General features: G+C 32.9%; 1 protein-coding gene across 1 annotated transcript in view; it reads left to right on the top strand.

The window, feature by feature from the left end:
- The window catches only part of LOC111084557 (nephrin-like), a 137,616-nt gene that overhangs the window by 67,089 nt on the left and 50,774 nt on the right, over positions 1–19,753 (top strand). Inside the window, exons 3-7 of the mRNA XM_022381239.1 lie at positions 6,624–6,745; positions 7,320–7,377; positions 12,541–12,693; positions 15,697–15,864; positions 17,678–17,968. Of these exons, the coding sequence (XP_022236947.1) occupies positions 6,624–6,745; positions 7,320–7,377; positions 12,541–12,693; positions 15,697–15,864; positions 17,678–17,968 (792 nt within the window). The remainder of the gene's footprint in view (positions 1–6,623; positions 6,746–7,319; positions 7,378–12,540; positions 12,694–15,696; positions 15,865–17,677; positions 17,969–19,753) is intronic.

The following is a 19,753-nucleotide window of genomic DNA, read 5'->3' as shown; positions in this document are numbered from 1 at the left end:
GGACATTGATGTGTTTCAATTCAATATCAAAAATGAAAGGAAAAAACAACAACAATAAAATCATATGCAGTTTCAGAAGCATGTTTTAACAGTAACGTTACGTGAAAGGGCTATGTTTATACCAACAACAACAATGAAATCATATGCAGTTTCAGAAGCATGTTTTAACAGTAATGTTACTTGAAAGGGATATGTTTATACCAACAACAACAATGAAATCAAATGCAGTTTCAGAAGCATGTTTTAACAGTAATGTTACGTGAAAGGGATATGTTTATACCAACAACAACAATAAAATCAAATGCAGTTTCAGAAGCGTATTTTAACAGTAATGTTACCTGAAAGAGATGTGTTTAAACCTATGGCATTTGTTCGTAGTTTGACCACATAGTGATAATTCGCTATCATAAACTGTAGATAATTGTAATGGCTAAATATTGAACTTTATGTTTCTCACAATGCATTCATATAGATTACATCTGAATTGATTTCCTTCTTCTTACCAAGAGAACAGCCGCCGTTATTGGTATGTCTACACTGAAATAGGTAACTGTACAGAGTAAATCAATAAACCCTTCTCGGAGGGAAGTCCGAGTCAACGAATTCAAACTTGTGAAAACGAAATTACTTTAGGCTAATAGCACTTGGAGTTCATAAGTGTGTAATGTAATTGTGGTGTGGGCAATATTCTGATTATACGAAAACAGCATGTAAAATTATTAATTTACTATACAGTTTATTCAATAGACCATTAAGCAGCTATTGAATTTTATCATAGTAAACCTTAAATCGTAGACACGTAAACTAGCTTAAGTATCATTTAAATAAAGTTTGATTTTTTATCACCATTACTTCACTCATATGCAAAATGTGTTCACCATCAGCTTTAAGTTCCCTTTACATTTTATCGTTTTCATTCTGTGACGGCCAATCGAGTAATTTGAATAAAGTAAAATATTTTATACTTGAGTGGGTGGCCTTGACAGGGCAGGTATGTTCAGGAACGGGAGATTCGAACCCGCAGATTGCGATTCGAGTGTCCTAACAACCAGGTTATGCCAGGCCTCTATTTATCAATATATATATACATATAAAAGCCAAGTGTCGGTCGGTCAGTCAGTCGTTCACGCTCGATTCTCCGAAGTTCGTGAGTTACACGAGTCCAATTCCACTTCTTTTCCCTATAATATCTCCTCTTTTGATTGCCTGTTCCCATTTTAGTTGATGTCAGTCGCTAACATAAGCACTTAAATTTTGGCACTTTTTCTGCTATATAAAAGCTTGTCAACGAGGAAGTTCCCAGAACCAAATCAAGCATGGCGTTATGTGTGTGACACCACATCATTCACATCATTATGACGTCAAACTAGGCAGGATCAGAATACAAAAGCCGGGAAGACTCTTGTGAAAAATAAGTCAAAATTATTACGAAAAATCTGAATTTTAGAAGCAGGATTCTCCTTGAAAACTTAGCCCGAAGCCTTATTCCCGCTAGATGTTCAGAATCATGGGAATCGTATATGAACACAAATTTACGTGGTACATCTACTTTGCGTTTTCGTTCACTTCTTCTTCTTCTAGCTATCGTATTTGCTAAGTTCAACGCCACTTCTTGCTCTTAAAGTCAAATATATATTTTGATCCGTTTTTCAGGAAGCTTCACTTGTTTTGGTACGGATGTAAGCTGTGACACTTTTCGAAGAAAAAAGTTGCATTTTTGTCTTTGAGGTACTGTTTTTTTATTCCACAAAACTTAGTAAAATTTTTTTTTTCGATATATCACGTAAGTAGGCTCACAATTAGAACAAGTTGGATCTTCTAAGGATTTTTGCTATCTGAACTCTATTCGTTTTTCTAGTAACAAGTGGAACTTATTCTAATAACTTATCTGTATTACACTTAAGATCATCTTCTAGTATAAACTTACTTTAGGGGATCAAACAAACAAACAGATCCCTCAATAATTTTTGATAACTGCGAGTTGGCTAATTATTTGCCATGATGAGTTACATCATTAAATATTATTTTCGAAACTTTAGCTGAGTGATATTTTTGTTATGGTCATGTTTCTCATTAATTATCAGTAATCCTGCCTTACCTCATGGATTATTGCTTGTTCATTAACATTTATATTTGGTATCCTTCTCATCGTAGTCTCATTGGAACATGACAGTTTTGATATCCTTAACCTATTTTACTGACACAAGTAATTAGGACCTTAAATTAATTCGTCAAAGTACTTGTTATTGATTATTGTTAAAGTGCTGAAATTATAACTAGCTTTTTCTGGTATGGAAAACATTATTATTAAAAATAAACTTTTATTTATTACTTTTGCTATAGTTTGCTATAGCTTTGTATATTGATGTCTGTAAAGTGTCGTGTCTTTAAATTAATGGAGAGGTTGAATATGTTGTATTAAAACGATTTCGGAGCGTTATTGTGTCGTTGCAGTCCATATATCCACGTCCGGTCATGCATTATCTGACAACCGTGTATCTTGATAATAGGGATGCAGCATACTTAGCAATACAAATAGCTTCAGCGTAAGACTCTCATGTCCAAAACACATCCTTCTTTATTGCTGTCTTTCTATAATCCATTAAGTATAAGAGGGCGACGGTTTCTCAGTGCCCTATTCAACAGCCCGATCGCAGAGAAATCCATGGGTGACATAAGAGGCATGTCTTTATATGGAATAGCATGAATACCCGTTTTATTTTTCAGCTTCTTGATGAATGTGATGGTTGAATGGATATGTCGAGGAAAACAGCTTGTGTAGAGTGGCCTGTATGAACTTTATAGATAGAGATCCTTCTTTATAATGTTGCATGCTGTTGCCTGGGAAATGTAGATGTATTTTGCCACTGATCCATGTTATCATGGATTTTTACCTTCTGCAAGACGCCACTTTGCTTATCATGCTTCAGTACGACTTGTTGCATGTCTCTTTCTGGATGGTCCCGGTGTCCGAGTTGATCCATATTTTTTCTTTACAATGTCATTAAATATAAAGAATATCCTCACCTCGGAAAATCTAAATCCTTGATGTATATACGTCTTTATGATATGACAAGATCAAAATGTAGTTGTAAAACATGCTCTTTATATCGGCTGTGTGGGTGTTACATGGGCGTTTTTAATGCTACTCTGCTGCTATCGTTTATTTCTATAGGTTATAGAACTGGAATGGATCTAAAGTAACATTGTAAGTGGAATACACTTATCTAATATTATCATCCGTAAACCTTCAAATGTTAAATGCTCTGAATACTGTACTTCACTCCAAAACTTATTATTCGATTCTAAGGAAGTTGAAGTAGTACAGAGACGCTTGGATATTTATAAGCATCAACTTTTTTACATTTGTTGTCCTCATTATTGAAAACTCAGCCGAATAGGAGGTTCATCTATGGTAGAAGAGATTTAAATGAACGGAGAGATAGTGAGTTTGATTGCAGTAGTATTGATCCCTGAAGCAACCATGTAAACAGATACTGTACTGCTGGGTTATATCAGATTAAAAATATCTACATTAAAATTCTATGTGTAGCGGTGCTGTGACAAGCTACACGAGAACGATAGTTTCAAATAACAAATTGTCTTGTAACTTATGTTCAGTTAAGAATTTGGGTAAATTATTTTTTTAAATGTGTTTTCTGCTTGTAAATGTTCTGGAAAAAAATGTTTATCTTTTTTACATGCAAGATAATTTGAACGGAATGTCTAAATGGATCCTAACTAGAAAAGAAATAGATCAACATTCGGATTATTTAATTATCCACTCACATGAGTATTTACTCGTTTTTATTCATATTACTTTTATTGATTTTACATTTAGTTTATTCGAAATGCTGTTTGGACAAGAAGAAAGGGAAAATCAGAGGCAGGCAATGAAAGAAACGTTTGGCATGACATTATTCGGCTTTACTAATTTTAATTGGTCTAATATATAAAATATAAATAATTCAGTTGTTTTTTACGAAATTACAATAGTATTATCATTCATGTAAATTAAAGTATTTAAATTAAGTATCAGAAAATAACCTCTGAAATTATTTTTTAGAATGATAAAAAACAGGTTAATTTTGTTAGTTATTCTTTTAAAATCAAGCATTGTTTACAAGGTCAGTTTAATCTGTTCTGAAACATTCTATGTGAAAGTATCAACTGATTTAAAGTATTTCTAATCTGAATGTGACGAGTAAGTTGGCATTCCTTGGAAATGGTTCTCAGGTTTTAATAAGTCATATTTTATCAGAAACGAGCATATATCTCTCATCTGTCATAAACATGTTTCTAGCGATCACATTACTTTCTATTAAACTCCAAGATCATCACTATTTGTTTGGTTCTGTTTGTATTTGCATCAAGTGAACCTTGTCCAGCATTGTTGAATAAGTATCATTAATAATGCAATACTTAGAGGAATATTCGAAATAAACTTGTTTTCAGAATGTTTCTGTAGAATACCCTAATAAATTGCATAAAATACTATATGGATGATCCGTGAAAGAAATACTAGCGTAAGATATTGAAAAATGCCTAACTAGTGTAAATTATCTTAGCGATTACACTCTTTTTTTATATTAAGTTTCAAAATACATTTTTTATGAACTTCTATTGGCTTACCTAAGTTGTATTTCCACGTAAAGATTGATACGCAATAATTATTTTGCTTAATCGTGTCAAGCTCGCTATGTAATAGGCAAGTGATGCAAAATTACAAATATCTAACGGATGGATGTACAAAATTATACCTAATCATGGGCCTAATAACTTGTAATAAGAGATTATTGTTCTAGCATTATCTCTACTAACCTGCCCCAAAACGTATAATCCCAATTGCTCTTGAAATTAACGTGCACTATTTAAGTCTATTATCGTAATGTTAGAACTATTAAAATAACGGCTAACTAACTTACAATTGGATATAAGGTATCTAGTGTACTTATTGATGTATAATAAGTGTGTCTGCAACTTACTCGGGAAGATAACCTCCAATAGAGGAAAAATAAATGAAGTACGTGATTGTTTTGTAATAACTCTGGTCTGCCTTGAACATAAAAAAATAGCACATTAATTAGAGTAATATTCGTCGATGTCCCAAATATTGATCATTAGCTGATGTCACTTGAATATTCATTCACATGTAAATTATATTTTAATGTTATAAATCCGGACAGTTATTTTTGTTACGTGTAAACTTAACATCAACAAACCAGACTTGAACGGCCCGGCATGGCCAGGTGGTTAGGGCGCTCGACTCGCAATCTGAGGGTCGCGGATTCGAATCCCCGTCCCACCAAACATGCTCGCCTATTCACCTGTGGGGGCGTTATAATGTGACAACCAATACCAGTATTCGTTGGTAAAAGAGTAGCTTAAGAGTTGGCGGTGAGTGGTGATGACTAGCTGCCTTCCCTCTGGTCTTTCATTGCTAAATTAGGAACAGCTAGCGCAGATATCTCTCGTGTAGCTTTGCGCGAAATGAAAAAAACGAAAAAAACAAACCAGACTTGAATAATAACGAAACGCATATCGTTTCACAAGTACATACCGTATTCGAAGTGCGTCTTTCGTTATAGTGTCTGGTACGTGACCTTGTACTGATTTAAATCAACCGAAATATCTGTGATTAAAGTTTTCAAGACACTGGTTTATGTCAAGAATTACTTATGATAACAGAGAATGAAATTTGACCCGCTAGAGATGTATAGTTATGGAAAGCCCACAGCCTCATATAAAATACAAAAGTTATAAAAATGTTATTGTAAACCCGGTTAAATACGTTTTTAGCAATGAAAGCTAGTGTGACATATGAAGTAAAGAGACCGTTTTCTGCACCTACAGCAGGTATTGTACGCAATACGTTTACCTGTTTCTCCAACTGGTTTTTTATGGTATACCAAACACACCCGTCCCTGATGAACCAACGGTAAGTCTAATGTAAAGAGGTCGTTTTCTGCACCTACAGCATGTATTGTACGCAATACGTTTACCTGTCTCTCCAACTGGTTTTTTTATGGTATACCAAACATACCCGTCCCTGATGAACCAACGGTAAGTCTAATGTCCTTTAACGAAAAAACCTGAGTTTGGTATCCGTATGTGTAAGAAAACAGACAATCTATTGTGAAGATTTGGGCTAACAAAAAACAAACTAAAATCGTACCCCTATTTCAATGCAATCCATTTCATCTTTCTACATTTAAAAAGAAATCTAAATCAGTAATAAAGCAATGTCGAAATTTTACTTTATTGCGCATGTTACATTTCTGTAAAACCTTAAGGTACGTAATAAGTACAGTGATAGATGTTTGTTTTTGAATTTCGCGCAAAGCTACATGAGGGATATCTGCGCTAGCCGTCCCTAATTTAGCAGTGTAAGACTAGAGGGAAGGCAGCTAGTCATCACCACCCATCGCCAACTCTTGGGCTATTCTTTTACCAACGAATAGTGGGATTATAACCTTCCCAAGGCAAGCATGTTTGTTGGGATGGGGCTTTGAATCCACTACCCTTAAATTGCGAGTCTAGTGCCCTTATCACCTACCGGGAAAGAGTACAATCTGACAGATTTTTAATCTAATATATAATTATAAATATTTTTGTGGATGCAGGTTTTGAAGCAGCCATCCCTGGTTACAAGAGGTACAGCATGCTTGTTGATGTAGAAAGAGGCATTTATAATCTCAGGGTCCGAGACGTTAAGCTCGAAGACGAAGGTGAATACCAATGTCAGGTGTGTTTACAAAAACCATTAGTTTACAGTATGAAACACAGTTGGTTATTATTTTTTAATATTTCTGCAATGATATTCGTAAATGTTTATAATTAAAATACCATATAAATATTGAAGTGATTATGAGAATGATATAAAATTATATGTTTATAAAATGCATGTTTTCAGTAGATTAAAGAATTTTAATGTTTGAAAAAAAAAACGTTTCGCTCTTTATTTATTACTAAACAAAAATAGATAAAGAGATACTACTTACTCCAAGAAATATACAATTCAGTTAACTATGTGATTTTGTTGGTTTACCAGATGTTGGTTTATCAGATGTTGGTTTACCATATTGTTGGTTTACCAGATCTTGGTTTACCATCGCTCATCTTCTCTTCGTGCAATGTAAACCTCTGATAATATTAATCTTATTAAACTGAAAATAAGCGGCTTACAAACATCAAAAGTGAAAAATAAATGGCTCTTGCTCAGTGAAAACAAAATATTGTTTGATATTGTGTTTGGCAACATTTGTCTTCATCGAGCTTCAACTAATAGTTGAAATCAGTAAACAATTTTGATATCCTAGGTTGGACCAGCTTATAATGAGGGTCCTATAAGAGCAGCTGCGCGGCTAATTGTATTGGGTAAGTTAGTCTTTGATTTACCATTACAAATTAGAGTAACACAAATAGTTCACATTCATTCCTATGTGTATGTAGAATAAATAACTTTACGATTTCCCTACAATTGTTTAAATAATCTTACAACCTTCTGTGCGTAAGCAGAAATAACTTTTTCTCTGTTTCTTTGAATGCCTGAAAAATGTAATTTGTAATACAAATAAATTAGAATGTCAAAATTTACTTAATTACAGTAACTTTTTATTCTGTTATCATGTTTAGATTTAATAAAAAAGACACTTCCTATTCAATCCATATTGCAATGTATGTTATGTCTGAGCACGATATATCGGAACACATTATTTCTGAGCATGTAAATTAAGATAACAATTATATGAAATATTTTTTATTCAGTATTAACACTTGTAATGATAACTGGTTTACAGCAGAATTTCCGTTTTTTTTTCAATATGATCAGCAACTATACCCCAATACTGAATGATACTTGATTTAAATCATAGGTTTTTGTTTGAGATTTTGATTTTTTTACCTCATAGATCAGAACAACATAGTAAAATCGTTTTACATTGTGCCATGATTCAGGAAGGTGTCACATGTGAAACAAAAAAATGAGCATCCATTTGTACAATAAAATGTAATCGTAATTATGGAATATATTTGTTGCTAGACAAAAATCTAAAATGTATCATTTAGATCCATTTATTCTATGTAATGATTTGAACTGTGTAGAAATAATGTAATCAACATCTGCCACACGAGCCAGCCCTGCATCTTTTAGTACGGAGCCTAGAGAGGTCAACAAGGGAATCATTCTGGCAACCGGTGGTTTAGAATTATTTCGAAAAATATCGATGAATTAAGCTTGGCAAAATTTCTAAGACGTAGAAAAACTAAATATTAATGGAAATATGACATGATGAAATCTGTATGGATTATACTATGGTGATGTCATACTGGGCATTATACTATCTTTACGATATTTACTCTTCATTGTAGAAATGGCATTTTAAATTTGAAAGTCCTTAGGAATATCATCTTGTAATGCATCGTGCATCTGCTTCAACTTCAACACTACATCTTTAGGCTTTACTGTGCAGTTAGTTTCACAAAATATTGAAACTAATTATTTCTTACATATGATTCCAATCCCTCTTTTTTAAATATAATGATGATATTGTGCTGGTTCTTTTACATTTCGCTATCAATATAGTAATTAATTGACAAATATCCGATTCAGTTCGAGTGTCAACTCGATTAGGGAATCTTCGTTTAAATTATTCCCTCAACCGACCTGGACCCTCGGTTTAACTTAATCGCTACACTTAAACCATTACATTCACAAACACATATATAACATTTCAAGCATGTTTCATTGCTACATCGTTTTATTTTACATTTACAACTCAACTTCTCCATGTTGGCTCCCATGACCTTGGGTCAGGTCACGGATCTGGTCCAGCAACCTTGACCTCGAAAATAGTGCCAAACGTCTTCCTTTTGTCTAATCAAAGCAACCCAAACCTTTCCGGAATGTCTAATTGTTTTTAGAATACACATCACGATGATGGGCTGACTCGTGTGGCAGGTGATAAAAAAATATAGCGATAATTCCTGAGTAAATGATTTTCAGTTGATTATGATTACAGATAGCTTAATGTTATAAGTGTCAATTTCCAGAATACAAGTCAACACTAGTTCTCTTAAATTTTGAGAGAAAAAAAAAGGGGGTAATATTAAAATACCTTATGCCTCATAGAATTACAAGTAAAAAAAGGTAAGTTTGTCTGCATTTATAGAGTACTATCTTTTGGTAGGCAGATTCGTCGTTGTTGAATGAAGTTCGTGTGTTAGAAAATTTAAAATTCACGATTATAGTTTACGTTTGAAGAAATTTAGTTTCAGCTTTTATTACCTTAATTCCAATACTCTCGTTTCTTACGCAGTTAGCAAAGGGTTTATGTCTTTCTCATTTTTCTCCTTTCTATTACATTCTTAAGTAGGTTTGAAATAAATTGCGTGCGTCGTATTTTGAACGATATTTGTTCTGATTAGCAAATAAAATTAAGGAAAAAGTAATCGAGATAAATCGAACAAACCTTTTTTTTTTGTTTTTTCAATAGAAGTTGAATTTATTATATGAAAATAGTTGCGCGAAAGTCGTGAAGCAGTGGAATGGACTTTGGCGAATGGAGGTCAGAAACGAAACGTATCAGTTATTGATAAGAAAATCAACGAATCTCTTCGACAATCACTTTTGTTTGTCGAGTCATTTTATAGGCCACTTCATGTTAACTGTAAGATATCTATCAAAGATTATTATTGAGTAGCCTTCCTTAAAAGACTTATTGGAATTGAATTCGTTGGGACGGAAGTAATATGTAGCACCCAAGGGTCAATCCGTCACTGTATTGTAGATTGAAGGTTGAGCTCACGGAGTATAATAGTATATATATATAACGAAATGAAAGTCTAACACAACTTGATGGAATTGTACCACATTGGAATAAGAGTTAAAGGTCAGCTATGATTTCGATAAATTATATGTCTTCGGTAATACTATATGAAAACAATTCTCGTGAGTTTCAGTTGAAGACCTAGGTATTATCTCGTGAGTTTGAGTTGAAGAACTAGGCATTTTCTCTTGAGTTTGAGTTGAAGACCTAGGTATTTTCTCGTGAGTTTGAGTTGAAGAACTAGGCATTTTCTCTTGAGTTTGAGTTGAAGAACTAGGCATTTTCTCTTGAGTTTGAGTTGAAGAACTAGGCATTTTCTCTTGAGTTTGAGTTGAAGAACGAGGTATTTTTATGGCAAAATTCGTTCAAATGACGTTGTTCCCTTGAACTAAAATTCGTTAAAACAAACGCGAATGGATAAAGAATCGTGATTTGAGCTTAGTTGAAATAGTTTTATTACATTCTGGTGTTATGCATCAAATGTCGATAGGCCTCTATCTAATGGAAGTTATTCTGAATGGCCCAGAAATATCCGAATTATAAACATTATATTATTGGATTCAGGATATATATTCTTTAATGTAGTTAAGCAAACGAGACCATTTTTCCTTCAGTATAAGAGCCAGCTTATTATACTTCGGTTCAAATGTATAATTTTATTTCTAGCTTTACTTAAAATTAAAGTTGTTGTTTTTCTGAAAAAAATACTTTACTTTTATATTAATTTTAACATAAAACTAGTTAGCTAAAATGAATAATTCTGCTCACGCTAATATTTTAAGAAATTATACTAGAAATGGGTGTGAACTACAACTAAGTGTGAATTAGTGAAATTGTTGTTTATGGATAACTCCGGTGAAATGAGATACATCAAATGATAATAAACATTGAACTGTTCTTCCTGTATGAGAAATAAAAATAGCGTTGTTAACATGCTTGTTTGTTAGCATTTTTGGATTGTTTTTAAGTAAAAGCAACTTTTAAACGAAACATTTTGATTTAAGTGTGAAGTGTTGTGTATCGCAGCAACAAATGTTGTATAGAATCCCTCATTTCTAACTACTTTAACAAGAACCTTCGCTCCAAGCATAGTCAAAATGGCTAACCTCACAAACTCCTTCATGAACATATTGACAAGAAGTGTGATAACGGTCTGAAGCCCTACATTGAAAATCTAGTCTTTCTCATTCTAAAATATTGACATGAAATGTGATGACGGTCTGAAGCTGTACAGTGAAAATATACTCTTTGTCTTTCTAACATATTGACATGAAATGTGACAACGGTCTGAAGCTGTACAGTGAAAATATACTCTTTGTCTTTCTAACATATTGACATGAAATGTGATAACGGTCTGAAGCCCTACATTGAAAATCTAGTCTTTCTCTTTCTAACATATTGACATGAAATGTGATAACGGTCTGAAGCCCTGCAATAAAGATATAGTCGTTCTCTTTCTAACATATTGACATGAAATGTGACAAAGTTCTGAACCCTTATAATGAAAATATAGTCTTTCTAGTGTTATATGGGGCATTTCGATACAATAATTGCATGCGAAATGTCATTCATAATCATAAATATTTAATCGTTAATATTGGTTTAGGCTAATGGTTGTATAATCTGCTGTTACAAAAAGCAAGAAAGAAAAGACCAATAATTCTAAAGAAATATTGACACGCATGCGCAGAATTTGCAAATGTGTTCTATTTTTCTTTGGAAGGTTTGTAATCGAGTTGGGTAGGATTATGTCTTATAGTGAATTAAAGGTACCACATATATATATATATATCATTCAAAATTGATATTAAATGCTAAATTCAGAAATCTTATGCTTTTAATAAGACGCCAGTGGAACCTACTAAAGCGTTAGTGTAGCAGTAGTTTTCTACAGCCCCCTAGTGGCACAGCGGAATGTCTCCGGACTTATAACGCTAGAAACCGGGTTTCGATACCCGTGGTGAGCAGAGCACAGATAGCCCTTTGTGTAGCTTTGTGCTTAAAAACAAACAAACAAAAGTTTTCTACAGGATATTTACTTAATCCTGCTTTGTATTTAAAAAATCAACAATGGCTTTTTTTTTTCGAAGCACACAGGAAAGAAAGAAATGATCTATTATTTCATATTACTCGCCTTACAAAATATCCTGTGCAAAACAGCACACGATATATAACAGTCTAGGTTGTTCAGTAATCATAAGAATAATGCGAGAAGCTACGGGGTACATATATGTCAAATATTAGTGTTTCTAGAACTAATAAGTTCTAATAAGAAGCTACGAGGTACGTATATGTCAAATATTAGTGTTTACAAAATTTGAAAGCAATTATAGTTATATATCAATTTATACAGAGGATATAGCATTTTCATTTTTAGCAGACACGTCATACATAAAGATCACTGCTGGCTTATAACACACTTACTTTCAGTTGTGTTTTTATATAAGCCTATCTTTAAAATTCGTCAGATTTTATGATTATATTTTTCAGTTTTTGTAATTCAGGATAATTACTCTGTTGCATTTTGCTGTATCATTATCGGACATACTAAAATAACTATATCAGAGAATCTAGAATTCTGACGTTTCTTGAAACAACTCGCGGAATTGTGACAAACACTTCAAACAGTTTAGACTACGTCTTGTAATGAATTCAGTATGTATTATTATTATTCAACTTATCAGCGAATATCATAATATTTGATATCAAATAGTTCCTCCGGACCAGCTGACGATAAATGGAAGAACCACTCATAAAACTATTAAAGTTCACAAAGGCGAGAGAATCAACTTGGCCTGCAGCTCTCAAGGAAGTAAACCAAGCGTTCAACTTAATTGGTACAGAAACAATGTTCAATTATTAACAGGTGGGTGCATTTGTACCGTTTCTCTTTCTTCTTCCAAAACCTTTATTATCAAACGGATACGTCTATAATCATTGCGTTTCTAATTCAATAATTATGGAAACCCTATTATTTTTACTTAGAAAATTATTAATAATTAATTTCGGAGTTTATTTTAGGAAAGCTAAATGTTACCGTAACTCTAGCTGGAAAACCAGAATCATAGTGAATCGAGTGTGAGAAAAAGAGAAATTCATCTTGGGTGTTTATTTATTTGTCATAAACTGCAGCTGTTTATTATAAAATAATTACTCAAGATATTATAATAAACAACTCAGGCGTTGAATATTTTAACGTTCGGGAAATGTTTACTGAAAGACAGTCATACTTACAATGCATTGAAGCACGATAATAATATAATCCTCCCTCTCTCTCGCAAAAGCAAATTAATTTGTAAGCATACGTTCCTCCGATGTTTTAACGGTATGTTTGATGGCTTATAGCGCTAAATATAGGGTTTCCATACTTGTGATGGGCACAGCATAAATAAACCATTGTGTAGCTTTATGTTTAATAACAAACAAATATTTTAAGCATAATCGGTGTTACTAAGTGAAACTCAGGAACCTTATTGAACTGTGAAACGTAATTCAACCATCGTAAAAAAAGTTTCTCAAAGAAACAAGAATAAGAGTTTTCTTACTTATCTAAATCTGGAAATAATTCTGTAATGATATTTATTCCCTAATGTATAATTAATTTACTTCAAATATTTGGTGAAGAAGAAGAATGTATATTAAAATAAAATTAAAAGTTTCATGAACACATCATAAACTATACTTAACAAAGTGCTGAGTATTAGGTGAAGTTACTTAGAATACTTATAAGTATAAAGATGTCTGTAAGTCATCAGGAACCAGATGTTTCTTAGCTTTAAGTAAACTTTCATTAATGCCGAGTTTAAGGTCTAAAGATCCAGTTATAAAACATGGAGAAATCGTTACATGATACGTCGTGACCTGAGGTACACATGTACTTAGTCTGAGCTGAAAGGGTAAATTTTGAGACGTTTGTAAATAACGAGTGGATGAAATTTGTTTAGATATTTGCGAGTAATGTTGGGTAGTAAATTACTCGAATAGCCATTGTTTATTAGGCTTTTGTGCTGAAGAGTAATTTCTTCGTTTCAAGTAGAGTAATAACAGCAGAAATTAAAAATTATCTGTAAAGGTGACATGACACGGTTTCGTTTGAAGAGGTTGGGATAAAGGTGTTAAAATTAGTGTAACGGTCTGTAAAAGTCTTTTTACGAAAAACAGAGGTAGAAAAATGTTTACTTTCTATAGTAATCTTGATGTCTATAAAATTGTTTATATTCTATAGTAATCTTGATGTCTAGAAAAATGTTTACTTTCTTTAGTAATCTTGATGTTTAGAAAAATGTTTACTTTCTATAGCAATATTGATGTCTATAAAAATGTTTACTTTCTATAGCAATCTTGATGTCTATAAAAATGTTTACTTTCTATAGTAATCTTGATGTCTAGAAAAATGTTTATTTTCTTTAGTAATCTTGATGTTTAGAAAAATGTTTACTTTCTATAGTAATCTTGATGTCTATAAAAATGTTTACTTTCTATAGTAATCTTGATGTCTATAAAAATGTTTACTTTCTATAGTAATCTTGATGTCTATAAAAATGTTTACTTTCTATAGTAATCTTGATGTCTATAAAAATGTTTACTTTCTTTAGTAATCTTGATGTCTATAAAAATGTTTACTTTCTTTAGTAATATTGATGTTTAGAAAAATGTTTACTTTCTTTAGTAATCTTGATGTCTATAAAAATGTTTACTTTCTATAGTAATCTTGATGTCTATAAAAATGTTTACTTTCTATAGTAATCTTGATGTCGTCACCACAAAGTTAAATTATTTCATTTTAATAACTTACTTTATGAACAGATGAAAGGACTTGTCATTGGGTCTGCGCTAGGCCCAGCGATATCCACTAGCTTTCTTATGCTACCATGAAACCATTTGGCTTGAAAACTGTCCACAAGGATTCATAGCCGTCCTGTACAAATGTCGTATTGATGACACTTTCTTGCTGTTTAGAACCACTAGTTACGTTTTTTGAATTTCTCAGTTACATGAACTCTCAACAATATCATGTTCACATCAGAACTCGAAAGTAATAGAGCCTTACCATTCCTTGAGATCAGGATTGCTTCTATGGGCTCAAACTTTACAAACTTTTTTGCCAGGGTACGTGACCTTACAGTCACTAAATGTATAATTATACACGAACCACGAACGTAGGCTTGGCCTGAGATGAGCCTGAGGATAGAGGTTCTTATTAAGTAGGTGAATCGTTTTTCTTCTTCTCTTTTTACAAAACGACACTTAAAAACTAGAGTCTATGTACATGTGTGAATGTCCAATAGGAACTGCTGTCCATTTTTTAAACGCAATCACTCAGCTATTCGTTCACACAATGAAACCACAGGTCGCAATATTTCACATAACCAGTTCTCTATCATTAAGCTACAAGAACTCCGCGTTAGATAAAGCTTACTGAAAAGCCACCCGGCTTAGAACATCCTTAGGCCTACAATTATTCTAAATAGCTTCGCTTAAGATTCAATAATTATATTTATAACTTGATATTTTCATACAATTTCTAACTTTATCACTTCCGTTACTAATTCTATAATATCCTTCCGTTTATATCCACACTGAACAGTTTAAGTAAAGTAGTTATTGATATTATTATAAAATTGGTTAAGAAATATAATTATAGTATTATTTCTAGCTTCTGCTGAAGGTAGAATAAGTGTATTCCAAAGCGTTAGAAGCTTTGCAAATGAAAATGTTCTTCGTCTTTTTATTATTAAACTGGCACAGAGGCTAAATTTCCCCGCTATAATAATTGTTTGAGCCTGTTTTGACTAAGTTATGTTATTTGCTGGTTTTTAACCTTTGTTGTAAAAATTAAGTTTTTTTTGTTTTTTATTTTATTTTCTAGAGTCAGAAGATACAGTTATTAGACAGGAAGAGAACAAACTGTACACAACAGTAAGTACGATTTTGTTATACCCCACTTTGGACGACAATGGCGCCATCTATATTTGTGAAGCCGTCCATCCTGCCATGCCACTAGCATGGAAAACTTCTGTCACCATAAGTGTCCTTTGTAAGTACTTTTTAACATATATTTATCTTTTAAAGTATCTGCAAATAAATAAAACATAACACATATATATATATTGAGCAGAAATACTAATTAGTCATAGTAATTTTTTTTAAGATACACTCTCCAAAACTATTAAAGAATAATTTGAATCCATAATATTTTGTCTATAACAAAGCAAGACCACTGCTATAAAGTGATATAAAAATTCATTTCAGTTAATATTCATCCAATCAGCCACCTTATGACCCATCCTATGTTTCGAAATACAAATGACTTGGCATTCAGCCTACGATTGGAAATAAACATTTAGTAATGGGTAGCTTCATATCATTACAGTCATTCTAAGATGGTCAGTTCGAACATCAAGGGAAGTGTGGCACCAAAACTTAGAAACAAAATGTGAATAACTTTCAAACTCTCTTCTAAAATAGCTGTTTCCAACACCTCTTTAGACCTGGAGCTATTTGACAGGATGTAACGCTCGTCCCATGAGTGTTATATACATACTTCACAGGATTAAATTCTACTGAGCATGCGTTCCTCTTCATTCGAATCAATCAGATTTTCTAAAATAATTTAATTACCAATTTCAGAAAATAAAGACGGCCATTATCATGCTTTAGAATGAAGCCAGGACTAATTGCACCTTATAAGATAACACGATGGATTGTAAAATATTGCTCTTACTAGATATGAAACTAATGGCGTCATTCTGTCGTACCTACACCAGTGCTTATTCCTTTCCATATCAACTTTCACCAGCACCAAACGCATCACTTTGCAGCATGGAAAATAAACTGGATCTGATTCCATATTATCATCAGACTGGAAGAGAAAAATGTTACTCGTCTATGAAAATGAATAGTGCTCCTCATGTTGTTGGATTACTAGAAGTGATCTTAGCATTCATTGCAGGCGAGCTGCTTTGTGCCTTACTGCGAACGGAATGTGCTTCATTGACTGTCTGGCAAACAGGTCAGCCTTGTTAAATATTTTTCTAATCACTTATACACTAGACACCACAGTGTCCCGTTGTGGCGAAGAACATCTGATGATACTTTGAGACATCTTTTGTCAATTTTCAACCGACTCTAATTGGCTGTCTTCCGCTCATCTGATAACTCTACACATTGATGGCTTCTTTGAAGTATTCCTATGGCTCAGGAGCAATGTGAAGCAACTGATTCACTTCAAAGATAAATGAGACGATAGTGCGAGACTACTATATATATCATAGGCTAAATGACCAATCACTATTTAAGATCACATGAGTGATCACCAAATGGGTGATTTGCAAAATAATAGACTGAGGGGAGTTAATAGATTATTGACTGAGGGGAGTTAATAGATTATTCTGAAACAGTTAGTTTTGCCTTAGCTATAATATTACAAGTTATGAACTTATTTCACATGTTTTTGGTTTTATCTAACATTTAGAGATAGCATTATCTAAAACAAAAATATTTTCATAGATTTATAATGAGATTAAAGTTATAAATGTAATCTTTTATTATGTTCATACAGGTAAACATTTGTTTATCTTGTATCTTTTACAGTATCTATCATAATGTCATTTATGGATGATTTTAGCTCAAAAGAATAAGAATAGACAATACAGAGCCATAAGGAGTCCTTATGTTCATAAACCATCATTTGTGGCATTGAACATATTCGTTTGAAAATACATCTTCATTTATTTATGATACATCAATTTTCATTGTCAACCCTCTTATATTTCATTTGCTTCAGATCCAAGACAATTCATAAAAATATACATAACATCACATAATCGGAATTATTTTTATTTTCTCAGATCCACCCGAAACGCCTGTAATAACTGGGTATACGAGAAAAGACGTAATAACGAAAGGTGATATTGTTTCTTTAACGTGCGTTTCCGAAGGAGGAAATCCACCTGCCCAGCTACGTTGGTTTCGGTTTAATACGTCTCTGAATGGTAACTACAACTATAATAACAGCATGGCTGCAAGCATTCTGACCTTCACGGCAACAGCAAGCGACAACAACGTCACTTATCGGTGTGAAGCTAGTAGCAGCGTTGTAACAAAGCCATTGTCCGCATCAATAACCATATCCGTCCAATGTAAGTTCCTTTACTCGTTACACATTTTAATTACAAGTAAGATTTCCAGCACACGCAGAATTATTTTCAAATATCTTAATATAAATGACAAACAAAAGACTCCGATATGTATTTTTAATGAAAGAATAAGGAGAAATATGGATTCATTTCAAACTTTTAAACGCTTCTTGTCCATTATCTGCCCTCCCTCCACCCCCAGTGACACAGCAGTATGTCTGTGAATTTACAACACTATAAATCGGGTTTCGATACCCGTGGTGGTCAGAGCATAGATAGCCCTTTATGTAGCTTTGTGCTTAACTATAAACAAACAAACGTCCGTTGTCTATAAATAGAATTGTTTACTGAAATCTAGTGTTAAAAATATATCTGTACAAGGCTCCTACAGAATAGGTGAATTTCACGTTTATGTTTACGTTTATATTGAACTTAATTCAGCAAAGCCATAATCATATTTTCAAATAATTTCTTTTTTTTTGTTTATATATAAAAAGAAGAGCTGCTATTTTGTCAGTTTCGATGACACTTGGTATATGATCTCAGGTTGACTTCCAGAGATAAAGGTGAAAATAGAAAGTCAACTCAAGTTTTCAATCTTAATGCCGCAAATGAGTATTCAATTCAGCAAGGATGTTGGTAGCAAAGTACGTGTTGTCTACGCCCAAGGAAAGTAACGTTTAATGACACTCTTACCACCGATTCATTTGCATCGAACATACGGTTTTTGATGTGCTGCGGCCCAAAATAGGCTTGGCATTGCCAAATACTTTTGCAAAATTTAGAATATTGGAAAATGGGTAAAATGACCATCTAAGTTTGAATGCCGTTTTCGCCAATTAAGATGAATGTCATGAAAATCAAAATATTTTTAAATGAGCCTGTATTATTATTATAAATGTCATTCATAGTTAAAACAAAGATTGAACATAGAAGTATTTTATGTATTGAAAAAAATATACTTCATGTGGTTGGGGCCGTTGTATCTGAAAAGATGGACAAAATGACCCCCCCCCCAAGATAAGGTAAACCGATCCCATAAAACAGTAACTGCAAGTGAATATAACTACTGAATTGAGCAGTTGCATTTAAATCATTTGGGTCTTCATATAAAAATGCTCTCAGCATAGATTGGGAAGACCATGCACATTTTCTAGGGTAATGGACGTAGGTACCAATGTGGGGATGAAGCTTATAGATGAAATATAGATCATTACCCTAGGGTAAGATGACCCCACAACAGCGGGACACGTCTTACCCTAAGCCTTACACCGTAAGGTAATGTTATAAAAAATCAGTGAACTTAAAGTATGTTTCTTTTATTTCGTATTCGGCTGTATAGAATTTCTCGTTGTTTGAAATCAATAAATTGAAATTTTCTGAAATATCCTCTTTGTAAAAAAAAAATCAATATGCTTACCTTAAATCAAAGTTGTTCAAAAGTAAAATTAAGCTTTGATCATCCATTTGTGTTCATTCAAAGGGTCACTTGAACAATAGTTACATAGCATTCTGCCTTATGGCAGAAGGTTAAAACTGGTAATATACAGGAGTGACCATTTTATCGACTTTAATTTCTTGATACTTCATCGATGGCTCATTGCCATCAGGATTTATTATATTGTTCCATTATACTATTCAATCGTACAATAATAAAAGTTACGTTCTCTAGTAATGTGATTGAGTTTGTGTCATATTTGAAATGCAGGTAAAACGTTTGGTGGATAATTATGAGAAATTATTTTGTGTATTTAAAAACGATATTAAGTTGCTTTTGTTTTGGGTGAA

The sequence above is a fragment of the Limulus polyphemus genome, unplaced genomic scaffold (assembly GCF_000517525.1).
Source record: "Limulus polyphemus unplaced genomic scaffold, Limulus_polyphemus-2.1.2 Scaffold154, whole genome shotgun sequence".
Taxonomy (NCBI): domain Eukaryota; kingdom Metazoa; phylum Arthropoda; class Merostomata; order Xiphosura; family Limulidae; genus Limulus; species Limulus polyphemus.
The sequence above is the reverse complement of the archived record's forward strand: the minus strand, read 5'-3'. Positions and strand labels throughout refer to the sequence as shown.